The sequence below is a fragment of the Papaver somniferum genome, chromosome 7 (assembly GCF_003573695.1).
Source record: "Papaver somniferum cultivar HN1 chromosome 7, ASM357369v1, whole genome shotgun sequence".
NCBI classification, from domain to species: Eukaryota; Viridiplantae; Streptophyta; class Magnoliopsida; order Ranunculales; family Papaveraceae; genus Papaver; species Papaver somniferum.
Genome location: NC_039364.1, coordinates 139,496,963 through 139,510,381, shown reverse-complemented (window position 1 = coordinate 139,510,381; position 13,419 = coordinate 139,496,963). Strand labels below are relative to the sequence as shown.

Genomic DNA, 13,419 nt, shown 5'->3' with positions numbered 1-13,419 from the left:
ATGAGCAGTTAGGTCTTGGGGAGTTGAAGCCAACATCTATCACTCTACAACTGGCAGACCGATCTGTCAAGATTCCTCGTGGAGTGGTCGAAGACGTTTTGATCAAGGTTGACAAATTCTATTTTCCCGTAGACTTCATTGTCTTAGACACTCAACCTGTACAAAACCCAGACTGTCACATTCCTGTCATCTTAGGACGTCCTTTCTTGGCTACGTCCAACACAATCATTAATTGTCGTAATGGAGTGTTGAAACTGTCTTTTGGCAACATGACGGTAGAATTGAATGTGTTCGATATTAGTCAACAACCTGTGAATCTTGATGATGATGATGTGCATGAAGTTAATATGATTGAAGGATTAATACAAGATTCGTTGACTAACATTCTATCCGTCGACCCCTTTCAAGCATGTATGGAGAACTTTAACTCAGATTCCTATGATGATGCATACTGTAGTGACGTCATATCTCTGCTCGAATCTGTACCTCAAATGGACATCACTGAAAGGAAATATGAAGTGGAACCACCCTTACTCTCTGATTCCAAGCTTATTCCATCCATTGTTGAGCCACCCAAGCTTGAATTGAAAACATTGCCTAGTACATTGAAGTACGCATTCCTAGGTTCTTCTGATACTTTACCTGTCATTATTTCATCATGTTTAGACACGGAACAAGAAATTAAGCTCTTAGAAGTACTTAAGGAACACAAAGAGGCCTTAGGATGGACCATCTCAGACCTCAAAGGAATTAGCCCCACCATTTGCATGCACCACATTAATCTCGAAGAGAATGCCAAACCATCTAGGGAAATGCAAAGGAGACTTAATCCTAACATGAGAGATGTAGTCAAAGGAGAAATCCTGAAACTACTTGATGCGGGTATCATATACCCAATACCTGATAGAAAATGGGTCAGTCCCATTCAGGTTGTACCTAAGAAGTCAGGCATTACTGTAGTTCAGAACGACAAGAATGAATTAGTCCCTACTCGTACAACCACAGGATGGCGAGTATGCATCGCCTACAGGAAGTTGAACATAGTAACAAGGAAGGATCACTTCCCGCTCCCTTTCATTGACCAAATGCTAGAACGTGTGTCTGGACACAGTCACTACTGTTTTCTAGATGGCTTTTCCGGTTATAACCAAATTCACATTGCTCCGGAAGATCAGGAAAAAACTACATTCACGTGTCCATTTGGGACGTTTGCTTATAGACGTATGCCCTTCGGGTTGTGTAATGCACCTGCTACTTTTCAGCGTTGCATGATGAGCATTTTTTCTGACATGATAGATAGTTTTCTCGAGATCTTTATGGATGATTTCTCCGTGTTCGGTTCTTCGTTTGATAAATGTTTAAGACATCTTACCCTTGTGCTGTCCAGATGTAAGAAAAGGAACCTTGTTCTAAATTGGGAAAAGTGCCATTTTATGGTGAATTCAGGAATAGTTCTAGGACACATCATCTCGGAAAAAGGCATTGAAGTAGATAAAGCTAAAGTAGACCTCATCCGACATTTACCAAAGCCCCGCTCTGTGAGGGAAATTCGATCATTTTTAGGTCATGCTGGTTTTTACCGGCGATTCATCAAAGACTTTAGCAAAATCTCAAGACCTCTGTGTAGTCTACTCGCCAAAGATGTTACCTTCAATTTCGATGATGCTTGTGTAAAAGCTTGGGAGGAATTAAAAACTCTTCTCACCGCCGCTCCTATAGTCCGACCACCCAACTGGGAACTACCGTTTGAACTCATGTGTGATGCCTCTGATTATGCTGTTGGTGCTGTTTTAGGACAGCGTGTTGATAGACTACCATACGTGATATACTACGCTAGCAAAACCCTTAATGATACTCAACTCAATTACACAACTACCGAGAAGGAATTGCTTGCTGTCGTTTTCGCATTAGACAAGTTTAGATCTTATCTCATAGGATCTAAGATCATCATATACACTGACCATGCGGCTTTGAAGTATCTTCTTTCCAAGAAGGATGCTAAAGCTCGCCTTATTCGATGGATACTCTTATTACAGGAATTCGATCTTGAAATCCGTGATAAGAAAGGTTGTGAGAATGTGGTTGCTGATCATTTGTCCAGATTAACTTTAGAGTCTATTGATGATTGTGAGCTGATTAGAGAATCATTCCCAGATGAACAGCTGATGTCTATCTCAGACCTTCCTTGGTTTGCTGATATTGTTAACTACCTCGCTACAGGTAGGATGCCCTCACGTTGGTCGAGACAAGACCGCTCTAAATTCCTGGCTGAAGTCAAACATTTCCTCTGGGATGACCCATATTTGTTTAAGTACTGTCCAGACCAAATCATTAGGAGATGTGTCCCCAACACTGAACAGAAAGATGTGATATCTTTCTGTCATGACCAAGCATGTGGAGGCCATTTCAGTGCCAAGAAAACTGCTGCAAAGATCTTGCAGTGTGGATTCTATTGGCCATCATTGTTCAAGGATTGCCATGATTATTGTGTTGCTTGTGAACGCTGTCAAAAGCTAGGAAGCATTTCGAGGAGAAACATGATGCCATTGAACCCCATTTTGATTGTGGAGATTTTTGATGTTTGGGGGATAGACTTCATGGGTCCATTTCCCATGTCTGACAGCAAGTTGTACATCCTAGTCGCAGTTGATTACGTTTCTAAGTGGGTAGAAGCCATAGCAACCAGAACAAATGACCACAAGGTGGTACTTTCATTTCTAAAGGAGAACATATTTGCACGTTTTGGTACCCCTAGAGCTATCATCAGTGACGGTGGCTCACATTTCTGCAATAGGCACTTCGAGTCTTTAGTACGCAAGTATGGAATAACTCACAAGGTTGCTACTCCGTACCACCCTCAGACGAGTGGACAAGTAGAAGTTTCTAATAGGGAAATTAAGCACATTCTCGAGAAGACAGTTAACCCGTCTAGGAAAGATTGGTCATTAAGATTGAATGATGCTTTGTGGGCCTATAGAACAGCTTATAAGACACCAATTGGCATGTCCCCCTATCGTCTAGTGTATGGAAAGCCGTGCCATCTACCTGTGGAATTAGAACATCGTGCTTATTGGGCAATCAAGCAACTGAACTTTTCTCTGGACGAAGCTGGAATTCAAAGGAAACTTCAACTCAACGAGTTGGAAGAATTGAGAAATGAGGCTTATGACAGTGCCAGGTTATATAAGCAGAAGATGAAGTTGTTTCATGACAAGCGTATTCTACGCAAATCCTTCACTCCTGGTCAGAAAGTCTTGCTGTATGACTCCCGATTACATCTCTTTCCAGGAAAACTGCGTTCCAGATGGAAGGGTCCGTTCCTAGTACGCACAGTTTACCCTCATGGAGCTGTAGAGCTGGAGGATGTTTCCAACAAGAACGTTTTCAAAGTCAACGGGCAGAGATTAAAGCCATTCCTTGAGTCATTTCCACCCGACATTGAAACAACCAACCTGGAGGACCCGGTCTATGTGGACTAAACTAGTCCACTCTTTCCCTAAATAACCAAAAAGTTTTCCAAATCTTTCCCTAAAAACCAATTTTTTTTTTCTTTCCCATCAAGACCAAATGTCTCCCGACAAAACCAAATTTTTCCCAAAAAGTCCAATCCCATTAAACACCAAATTTTCTTGTAGATAATATGTTAGTCGAATATTTTATTTCCTTGTGTATATATTTTGTGCTCATCCATTGTGACTCCTAATATTGTGGATTTTTGCCTTGAATAACGGAGTTTTAATCGAGCTTTCGCCGTACAATCGGGTATTCTCTCTCCTTTTACTCTACTCAACATGTTCCTCTTCATATATTGTTTTATAATTCTTTCCATATTTTGAAACATTGAGGACAATGTTTAGTTTAGGTTTGGGGGTATAGAGTAGATACCACGATAATATGCCTTAATTGAAAACAAAACTCCATCTTTTTGAAAAAGTTGAAAAATCAAAATAAAAAATTAAAAAATTAAAAAAAAATCATAAAAATCATAAAAATGGAGCTCATTTACCTTGAAATGTTGACTCTTGTGCAAATATGTAATTATTAGGAGTCTTAGTCTAGATATTTAGGCACCCTGATTCTAGCACAATTCACATAGTGATAAGAAATTTGCACGCGCACGATCTACCAATACATGTATAGCCTCGATCTTCAAGGTGTTTGATAGGAAGTTACGATTTCCAATCACTTTAGAATACTGAACGAAACTTGACTAGCTTGTTCTTTGGTTGGTTGGGATAGAAGGTGGAGGTTACATTAAGAAAGACAACCATCGAATTTAACTGGGTGCATCAAAAAGGGCTACCTCTTGCAAAGTGTCATGTAATTTTTTGTTTCTTTTTGTTATGTATCAAAAGAGCTACCTTATGTAAAAATCAATTTCAAGTTCTTGTGAAAAAAAAAACGATGTATATATTCAGAAAAAAAATAATAAATAAAAAAAATAAATAAATAAATAAATAAAAGTATTTATCAATTCCATCCTCTCTTGTTCCAAAAATAAAAGAGAGTAGTCAATGTAAATAAGAGTCATGTAAAGAGTCATCTTTTGTTTCATTGTAACAAGCAAAGAAGGGTGCAAGCCATTGATGTACAACGCGAGTAATTGTGAAATACCTCCAACTCATTCACAATTCTCGTAAAGTCCGGACAGCTAGCTAGATTTCGACCTCGGTTCTTAGCCTGAGAAACTATCTCTTGGTGATTAGTAGTCATAACATCCGATCTTTCTTTACACATGTGTAGATACACTTTACACTCTTATCACATGTCTTTATTTGTTATCAGTGCTAGGATTGTGCCTTACATAGCTAGATTGACATCTCCATTTTGCTGTGAGCTTAAACTGTTTTGCACATGTCACATTTGATGGAATATGAGCTTATATTTTGACCTAGAACTTTGTAGGTACGTTCTAAGCAAACCTTCACGAGACTTCACTCGTCCACTAGGGACACTTAGTGGTTTAAAAGGCTTAGTGCATACGCTAAATGCATTCGAGAGACCAGCGACAGTGGTATAGTTAGGATTTCCTTAGTTTTGTTTTACTTGAGTACAAGTAAAATTCAGGTTTGGGGGTATTTGATGAGTGCCAAATATTGTATATATTTATCCCTTTTTGTTGGCATTTAACTCATCTTTTGTGCATTAATTCTACATTTTATCCCATATTCTGTATTTTCATTGTTTTCAAGAATAAATATTTTTCTTACTTAATTTTGCATTTTTAGGTATCAAATAAAGTCTGGATGATTTGCGGAGCAGAAAAGTAGTGAAAAGCCGGGAAGAATTACGCAAGGAAGCCGCAAAGAATGGAGCGCAAGTCCAAAAAGCTAGGAATGGGCTCAAGAAGGAAGAATTGTTCTTAAAGAAGATATGGGCTTGGCATACCCAAGGCCCAAAACCCTCACCCAAACCCATTTCCAATATCCAAACCCGCCTCCATCTTCAGCCGTCGGATTGGATCCATCTCATCATCCAATGGTCGCTTCATCGTTGTTCATCGAAATCAGAAGCTCATGTCTAACACTACAGCACCTAACTCCATCTGGCACCGTTAGTTTCGTTGTATATCTGCATCCAACGGTCGCTGCCAGCCTCTTCACTTTTAGCCGTTAGATCGATCCATCATCTCCACATCCCACGGCTCATCCTCGCTGTTCATCCAATTTTCTACAACCGCCCAACACCCGAGCACCCGATACCTATACCCATACCAAACATCCCCTTCCCCTTCTTCCATCGACATCTCCTCCTCCATACCCTGTGCAGAACCACCACCACCTTCTCCACCTGCTCTGACCTCGCCACCACCACTCCCTACGCCACCAAACCAACCCTAAACCTAAACCCATCATTACCATCACGTCCTATCTCTTTATCAACCACTAATTTCTCCAATTTCTCATCTTTCTTCTCACTGAAACCCTAGGTGAGAAATTGGGGATATAAGTGATGTTAAAGCAACAATTGGAGCATGAGATGAACGAGGAGAAGTAATTGGAGAGTGGGTCGACGAGATGGAGTGAGTATCTCAACACATTAGGTAAATCAATTTTACCTAATTTTCTGTTTTTGGGGAAAAGGGGTTGGAACCCTAATTCTGATATGGGGAGTATAAATTTGTAATGTTTTATGTGAGGGGGGGGGGGGATCAAGAGGTATCTCTGGACTAGCCAGAAAAACATTTTGTTCTGTTTTCATTGCAATTCCAATTTCAGTTCTTCTTATGCAGTTAACAGTGAATGTGTGCATGTTGTTTTCAATTATTTTGAATGTTATGTGTGTGTTGTTTGAATTATCCTGTATGATATTGATTGTTGTTCACATGTTTAGCATGAGCTAAACTGCTTTAGGCTGAGGCTCAGTTGAAGCCTTATGCACTGTCAATTGACATGTTGCTAGATAGTTAACTCCTTGCCCTGTTTTGCTTGAGCAATGGGAAGAGACTAATGCTCTTAGTGCCTGTGATTGATTGTTCTGTCAAAAGACAGTCAATGCTAGGGGCAAACTAGTGAGCAAGTTAGTTTTCCTCCCATTCTAGATGTATGCATAGGATTTTTAAGTCAACCTAGAAATATGTTGTTTGATTAGGACACAAGGTGGATACTAAGCCTTAGCTTAGCCACAATCCCTATTACTGTCACTTACTTGTTTAGTCCTTACCTGTTTAATCTTTGCCTGTTTAATCTCCTTACCTGTTTTATCTCCTTGCCTGTTTTACTTGTTGAATTTCTTGCAATCTGTAGCTGTTGTGCACTGAAATCAGTGCACAAACTCACCTCTTCCCTTGGCTCACAGCCTTGGTTCCTTGCTGTTTTGTCATTTGCTTTGCTTTGCTAACTGTTTTAGTGCTATTCACTGCCTTCATCCATCACTGCTCACTGCCATAGTGCTTTGCACTCATTGATAGCTTAGGAAAACTTCTTGTATGCTCCCACTCCCTGTGGACAAACCCCTACTCATCCCTATACTATAAAACTTGGCCTTGTATACTTGCAAGTTTTGTGTGCAACCCCATTTCCACACCAAGTTTTTGGCGCCGCTGCCGGGGAGTAGTGCTGCCATCTGCTGATTTCCTTTGCTGTCTTTCATCTACCATTGCATCTCTGTCAAGATCATTGCATGCCATTCATTCCTGCCCTGCAATCATTGCACTTGTAGCCAATTTCTGAGTTGCTGTTGATGTTGCTGCTGCTGCTGCTGCTGTTGCTGCTGTTGCTGGAGCTGGTGAACCAAGCCTGCTGCTGCCAAGCCAAAGCAACTGGGCTGCCAACTGAAGCTGCTGGGCTATGCCTTCTACTGGTGGGCTTGTACTTCTCTGAACTGGGCTTCACCAACTTCAACTGAACTGGGATTGCCAAGTGCTGCTGGGCTCTGCCTTCTTTTGTTGCTGGGCTCGTGGTCTTCTGTGAGCTGGGCTTCGTTGCTGCTGCTGGGCTCTGTTCCACCTGTTGTTGCTGGGCTTGAGCGTGAGCTGCTAAGGACGATCCTAAAGCCCAACTGGGCTGTGCAACTAAAGGGAACAAAAGCCTAACTGGGCTTCCCTCCTTAACCAAGTAAGCCTAAACCATGAGTAACCCACTTGGGCCCCATTAAATATTCAATTTGGGTATGTAATAATTAATTTATTTTTAATTTGGGCTTGTAATAATTATTTTTATTTTTATTTTTATTTTATTTTCTTTTATTTTTCTTTTATGGGCTTGTAATTATTATTATTGTTTTTATTTTCTTTTATGGGTTGTGCTAATTTATGCTAGGTTTAGTTCAAAAAAAACTTTTCCAAAGCCCAATTTTAAACCAAAAACAAAATCCCTTATTAAAACCAAAACCCACTCAAAAACCAAATCTTCGTAACCCTTGTGGGCCAAATTGTTTCCGATTGCTCTGTCTGACCAACATGTTAGTTGAGTACCTACAAGGACATGATTGTGACCTATAGAGACCAAACAAACAGACTTGTTAGAATTAATCAAGAAGAACCTATCGAAATTCTGAGTTCTGAGGTAGACAGCCCAGATCAATCCGAAACAATGGGAGAACCCCGTACCCTCAAGGATTATATGTACCCAACTAGAGCCAGTCAACCTTCTTGTATTGTGCTACCCGAGGCTAATGGCCATTATGAGCTGAAATCAAGCACAATACAGATGCTTCCTATTTTTAGAGGTGTTGAGAATGAAAACCCGTACCACCACGTGAGAGAATTCGAGGAAATTTTTGGAACTCTGCGTTTCACTCAAATGTCCGACGAAACCCTAAAGTTAAGGCTCTTTCCTTTCTCCCTGAAAGATAAGGCAAAGGCCTGGCTTTATGCTTTACAGCCTCAATCCATCATGACATGGGATGACCTCATAAAGGAGTTTTTCAAAAAGTTTTTCCCGAATCACAAGACTGCGACAATTCGTCAAAGTCTGAATAACTTTGTGCAATTAGAGGGTGAGACCTTAGCTAGATACTTGGAGAGATTCAATGAATTATTGCTCCAATGTCCCCATCATGGTTTTGAAAAATGGAGACTTGTGCAAATTTTGTATGAAGGTCTAGATGTGTCCACCCGAACAACGGTTGAGTCAATGTGTAATGGTCTATTCGTAGATAAAACTGCTGACGCGTCTTGGGACTTCTTAATTGAAGTAGCTGAAAAGACGCAACAGTGGGAATCCATCCGTGAAACCAGAAAGACTACATCCGAAGCAAAGGCTTTTAGGATTGAAGCAGATTTTGAGGGTAGAGCAAACATGGCATCAATAGTTAGGAGATTAGAAGAGTTAGAACTACATAAAAATTCAAAACCTTCCACCACTACTCTCCGAGAACATGTCGCTTCGTCTGTTTGTGCTGCTTGTAACGACCCCAACCATCAATTCCAAAATTGTCCAGATTTGCTTGCAGTCCAGGAGTCTAGGCTTGAACAGGCACATGCCATGTTTCAGAAACCAGAGCATAACCCTTATTCACAGACCTACAATCCAGGATGGAGAAACCACCCTAACTTTTCATGGTCAAAAGGACCCACTCAAGGAGGACCATCTCAACCAAATCAGAGCTATCAAAACAATCAGGGATATCAGAACAATCAAGGTTATCAACACCCGAGAAACCCTCAACAACAATCAAACTCTCAACAACAATCATATCCTCAACACAATACCGACAAGAGATTATCCACCTTAGAGGAAATGTTCCAGAGTTTGATGCAAAGTCAGAAAAATCTAGATCAAAAGATGGATCAAATATGTGAGAGAGAAAAGGGTAAACTTCCGAGCCAACCCCAACAAAATCCAAAGAGGATATTTCAAACAGGCACAACATCCTGCACTGAAACCTCACCTGATCAAATCCATGCCATTACCACCCTCCGAAGTGGTAAAGTCATCGAGAACAACGTGGGCGAACCTAATGAGTCTGATACAAATTCCACACTGTCTCCACAACCCCAGAAAACCAAAGAATCTGAGCAAGTTGGAAAATATGACAATTCTACTGCTGTGAATGTCCCTTTGCCAACTCATCTTCCTGTTGCCCCATTTCCTCAAAGATTGATCTATCAACAGAAAAGTACCCATTACAATGAGATGTTAGATCTGTTCAAGAGAGTCAACATCAACATTCCTTTTCTTGAAGCAATCAAGCAAATCCCTGCTTATGCCAAATTCCTCAAAGACTTGTGTACTCAAAAGCGCAAGCTCAATGTGCAAAAACGTGCTTTCTTAGCTGAGCAGGTGAGTTCCATCATTCTGAACAAAACTCCACCCAAGTTTAGGGATCCAGGATGTCCAACAATTTCTTGCACTATAGGAGAACACACGGTCAATAAAGCGTGATTAGACCTAGGTGCAAGTGTTAACCTACTGCCATATTCTGTTTATGAGCAGTTAGGTCTTGGGGAGTTGAAGCCAACATCTATCACTCTACAACTGGCAGACCGATCTGTCAAGATTCCTCGTGGAGTGGTCGAAGACGTTTTGATCAAGGTTGACAAATTCTATTTTCCCGTAGACTTCATTGTCTTAGACACTCAACCTGTACAAAACCCAGACTGTCACATTCCAGTCATCTTAGGACGTCCTTTCTTAGCTACGTCCAATGCGATTATTAATTGTCGTAACGGAGTGTTGAAACTGTCTTTTGGCAACATGACGATAGAATTGAATGTGTTCGATATTAATCAACAACCTGTGAATCTTGATGATGATGATGTGCATGAAGTTAATATGATTGAAGGATTAATACAAGATTCGTTGACTAACATTCTATCCGTCGATCCCTTTCAAGCATGTATGGAGAACTTTAACTCAGATTCCTATGATGATGCATACTGTAGTGACGTCCTATCTCTGCTCGAATCTGTACCTCAAATGGACGTCACTGAAAGGAAATATGAAGTGGAACCACCCTTAGTCTCTGATTCCAAGCTCATTCCATCCATTGTTGAGCCACCCAATCTTGAATTGAAAACATTGCCTAGTACGTTGAAGTACGCATTCCTAGGTTCTTATGATACTTTACCTGTCATTATTTCATCATGTTTAGACACGGAACAGGAAAGTAAGATTTTAGAAGTACTTAAGGAACACAAGGAGGCATTAGGATGGACCATCTCAGACCTCAAAGGAATAAGTCCTACCATTTGCATGCACCACATTAATCTCGAAGAGAGTGCCAAAACATCTAGGGAAATGCAAAGGAGACTTAATCCTAACATGAGAGATGTAGTCAAAGGAGAAATCCTGAAACTGCTTGATGCGGGTATCATATACCCAATTCCCGATAGCAACTGGGTTAGTCCCATTCAAGTTGTGCCTAAGAAGTCAGGCATTACTGTAGTTCAGAACGACAAGAATGAATTAGTCCCTACTCGTACAACCACAGGATGGCGAGTATGCATCGACTACAGGAAGTTGAACACAGTAACAAGGAAGGATCACTTCCCGCTCCCTTTCATTGACCAAATGCTAGAACGTGTGTCTGGACACAGTCACTACTGTTTTCTAGATGGCTTTTCCGGTTATAACCAAATTCACATTGCTCCGGAAGATCAGGAAAAAACTACATTCACGTGTCCATTTGGGACGTTTGCTTATAGACGTATGCCCTTCGGGTTGTGTAATGCACCTGCTACTTTTCAGCGTTGCATGATGAGCATTTTTTCTGACATGATAGATAGTTTTCTCGAGATCTTTATGGATGATTTCTCCGTGTTCGGTTCTTCGTTTGATAAATGTTTAAGACATCTTACCCTTGTGCTATCCAGATGTAAGAAAAGGAACCTTGTTCTAAATTGGGAAAAGTGCCATTTTATGGTGAATTCAGGAATAGTTCTAGGACACATCATCTCGGAAAAAGGCATTGAAGTAGATAAAGCTAAAGTAGACCTCATCCGACATTTACCAAAACCCCACTCTGTAAGGGAAATCCGATCATTTTTAGGTCATGCTGGTTTTTACCGGCGATTCATCAAAGACTTTAGCAAAATCTCAAGACCTCTGTGTAGTCTACTCGCCAAAGATGTTACCTTCAATTTCGATGATTCTTGTGTGAAAGCTTGGGAGGAATTAAAAACTCTTCTCACCGCCGCTCCTATAGTCCGACCACCAAACTGGGAACTACCGTTTGAACTCATGTGTGATGCCTCTGATTACGCTGTTGGTGCTGTCTTAGGACAGCGTGTTGATAGACGACCATACGTGATATACTATGCTAGCAAAACCCTTAATGATGCCCAACTCAATTATTCAACTACCGAGAAGGAATTGCTTGCCGTCGTTTTCGCATTAGACAAGTTTAGATCTTATCTGATAGGGTCTAAGATCATCATATACACAGACCATGCGGCTTTGAAGTATCTTCTTTCCAAGAAGGATGCTAAAGCTCGCCTTATTCGATGGATACTATTATTACAGGAATTCGATCTCGAAATCCGTGATAAGAAAGGTTGTGAGAATGTGGTTGCTGATCATTTGTCTAGATTAACTTTAGAGTCTATTGATGAATTTGAGCTGATTAGAGAATCATTCCCAGATGAACAGCTGATGTCTATCTCAGACCTTCCTTGGTTTGCTGATATTGTTAACTACCTCGCTGCAGGTAGGATGCCCTCACGTTGGTCGAGACAAGACCGCTATAAGTTCTTGGCTGAAGTTAAACATTTCCTTTGGGATGAACCATATTTGTTTAAGTACTGCCCGGACCAAATCATTAGGAGATGTGTCCCCAATACTGAACAGAAAGATGTGATATCTTTCTGTCATGACCAAGCATGTGGAGGCCATTTCAGTGCCAAGAAAACCGCTGCAAAGATCTTGCAGTGTGGATTCTATTGGCCATCATTGTTCAAGGATTGCCATGATTATTGTGTTGCTTGTGAACGCTGTCAAAAGCTAGGAAGCATTTCGAGGATAAACATGATGCCATTGAACCCCATTTTGATTGTGGAGATTTTTGATGTGTGGGGGATCGACTTCATGGGTCCATTCCCTATTTCTGACGGTAGATTGTACATCCTAGTCGCAGTTGATTACGTTTCTAAGTGGGTAGAAGCCATAGCAACCAGAACAAACGACCACAAGGTGGTACTTTCATTTCTAAAGGAAAACATATTTGCACGTTTTGGTACCCCTAGAGCTATCATCAGTGACGGCGGTTCACATTTTCGTAACAAGTACTTTGAGTCTTTAGTACGCAAGTATGGCATAACTCACAAGGTTGCTACTCCGTACCACCCTCAGACGAGTGGACAAGTAGAAGTTTCTAATAGGGAAATTAAGCACATTCTCGAGAAGACAGTTAACCCGTCTAGGAAATATTGGTCATTAAGATTGAATGATGCTTTGTGGGCCTATAAAACAGCTTATAAGACACCAATTGGCATGTCCCCCTATCGTCTAGTGTATGGAAAGCCGTTCCATCTACCTGTGGAATTAGAACATCGTGCCTACTGGGCAATCAAAGAGCTGAACTTCTCTCTGGGCGAAGCTGGAATTCAAAGGAAACTTCAACTCAACGAATTGGAAGAATTGAGAAATGAGGCTTATGACAGTGCCAGGTTATATAAGCAGAAGATGAAGTTGTTTCATGACAAGCGTATTCTACGCAAATCCTTCACTCCTGGTCAGAAAGTCTTGCTGTATGACTCCCGATTACATCTCTTTCCAGGAAAACTGCGTTCCAGATGGAAGGGTCCGTTCCTAGTACGCACAGTTTACCCTCATGGAGCTGTAGAGCTGGAGGATGTTTCCAACAAGAACGTTTTCAAAGTCAACGGGCAGAGATTAAAGCCATTCCTTGAGTCATTTCCACCCGACATTGAAACAACCAACCTGGAGGACCCGGTCTATGTGGACTAAACTAGTCCACTCTTTCCCTAAATAACCAAAAAGTTTTCCAAATCTTTCCCTAAAAACCAATTTTTTTTTT

The 13,419-nt window shown here is 40.9% G+C and overlaps 1 protein-coding gene across 1 annotated transcript in view; it reads left to right on the top strand.

Moving 5' to 3' along the window:
* Nucleotides 1-13,419, top strand: part of LOC113295309 (uncharacterized protein K02A2.6-like) — a 67,230-nt gene that overhangs the window by 20,383 nt on the left and 33,428 nt on the right. Inside the window, exons 3-4 of the mRNA XM_026543657.1 lie at nt 2,225-2,357; nt 2,493-3,383. Of these exons, the coding sequence (XP_026399442.1) occupies nt 2,225-2,357; nt 2,493-3,383 (1,024 nt within the window). The remainder of the gene's footprint in view (nt 1-2,224; nt 2,358-2,492; nt 3,384-13,419) is intronic.